A 1963-nucleotide genomic window follows, 5' to 3' on the forward strand; every position below is an offset into this window, starting at 1 on the left:
AAAAAAAAAAAAAAAAGAAGTGGCTATTGGAAAGTGACACAGTGATCCATGCTCAGAGTACAGTTTGAGAACAAGGTAGAGGCAGGTGCCAGGGAGTCTGGCATCACAATTGCTGGATCTCCTGAACTTTGTCATGAGCTCTAATAGACCATTAGAAATGTTGAGGTGGCTGAGGTCTATGTACAAGATTAAAAGGATCTGTCTAGAAATCTAGGAGCAGGGGTAGGAGGACAGTGGTTCACAGCTGGCATGAGATTCAAATAAATTAACAATTAAAGCAAGGATGTTTAGAGATATGAAAATGGCGGCCTAGTAAGCAGAAAACCCTCACTTCACCACCCTCACTAATACCACCTTACCACCCCCAAAAGAAAGAAAGAAAGGAAGGAAGAAGAAAGAAAGAAAGATCCAGAATGATGTGTTTTACCTTTCCTTCCTGATTAGTATCTGCAAAGACCAAGCTACTCAAGCCTGGCAAAATGATTCAAGGCTATAAAATCTGAACATTTTTCTCAGTTGACCTGCTGACTTGCCTGTTGTCTTCTTTCCTCTATTTGTTCTCTACAGGACACTTCACTGCCATGGTGTGGAAGAACACCAAGACTATGGGAGTGGGGAAGGCATCTGCAAGTGATGGGTCCTCCTTCGTGGTGGCCAGATACTTCCCAGCAAGGAACATTGTCAACCAGGGCTACTTTGAAGAAAATGTCCTGCCTCCAAAGAAGTAATTTGTCCAATGGAATGGGAAAGTGGGAGACATAGGAATGCAGCTATTAAGTGCCTAGAACAATGAAAAAAAAAAACAAAACAAACCAGCTGCGAGTCTGTCCCTGTGGATATATGTACTTGTGTGTATGATGCGTGTATCTCCTAAGCACACACTTGAATGTATAGCTCTGGATGAACTCTTTCTTAAAGGAGTTAATCAGTGTTAAAGAAATGAACATCGGAAGCGTTTATCTAGATGGTTACCCACACCACAATTGTATTCTGAGAGTTGGGTAGAGGGAAGGGGAACCAATTAATTTTTTTCTTTTTGTTGTTTTTAGGAGCCAATTTCTTTTGTACCTTTCCCACCCCCCCCATGTCCACCCTTGGACATTTTCTATGCCATATATTTGTAATGCTAAGAACTGAAGATCATCCTATGTGATTTTCATGCATTGAATTCAGTAGATATCTCAGAGTATTAAACCCTCATTTAACTGTGCCATAGAACAGCCTGCATTGATGACCTAGAGCAGCAGCCAGAGTTACTTCACAGAGTCAGTGAGATTTCTCAGTTGGAAGACATGAGGTCATCCACCATGCCTCCTGGGATTTGCTAATGGGATTGCCAACGAACAAATAGAGCAAAAGCTTTTCTTCGGAGCTCAATGTTACCCCTGGTTTCTGGGGAGTTGGACTAGGTCTGGAATGCACACATGCACACACACACACACACACACACACACACACACACTGCCCCCAGGTGGCCCAGGGGCCTTGTTCTTAGAGAGAGCACTTCACACTGCCTGGGAAACTAGCCAGGAGGCTTGGAGGATGAAGTCAGTGGTATGAGGGTGAGGGTGACCTCACCCAGGGCCCCTGGGGGGAGCCCTCCAGACTCTGCCCTACCCCCATCTTCGAGACCCCTTCCTGGCAGCTGTGGCCGCAGCTGTGCTGCTGCTCGCTCCTGGAATGTGTGACTAGCCCAAACGATCCTGGGTGGTGTCCCAGACAGGGGCTTAGAAATGCTCATTTGTTCTGTGTTTTGCCTTAAACTATACAAAGTCCCTCCCGAATAGCAGTTTTACAATGTCTCTCTGGGATAGATCAACCCAGATGCCCAACTGAGTATCCCTGAACCAAAGCTTCTCCATCTGCCAGGTTAGCAGGGGCCCAGGGAGAGAGCTGTTAGCCAGTCATTGAAACAGCTTCTTGAAAGTCTAAGTTGAACTGTGAACACAGTCTTGTGCTGTAC

The 1963-nt window shown here is 45.4% G+C and overlaps 1 protein-coding gene across 1 annotated transcript in view; it reads left to right on the plus strand.

Annotated features, from left to right (window-relative positions):
- Glipr2 (GLI pathogenesis-related 2) overlaps positions 1 to 1624 on the plus strand; it is a 21757-nt gene extending 20133 nt beyond the window's left edge. Inside the window, exon 5 of the mRNA XM_013026592.1 lies at positions 568 to 1624. Within this exon, the coding sequence (XP_012882046.1) occupies positions 568 to 728 (161 nt within the window). The 3' untranslated portion in view covers positions 729 to 1624. The remainder of the gene's footprint in view (positions 1 to 567) is intronic.
- Positions 1625 to 1963: the final 339 nt, after the last annotated feature.

Source organism: Dipodomys ordii, unplaced genomic scaffold, assembly GCF_000151885.1.
Source record: "Dipodomys ordii isolate 6190 unplaced genomic scaffold, Dord_2.0 Scaffold95, whole genome shotgun sequence".
Lineage (NCBI taxonomy): Eukaryota > Metazoa > Chordata > Mammalia > Rodentia > Heteromyidae > Dipodomys > Dipodomys ordii.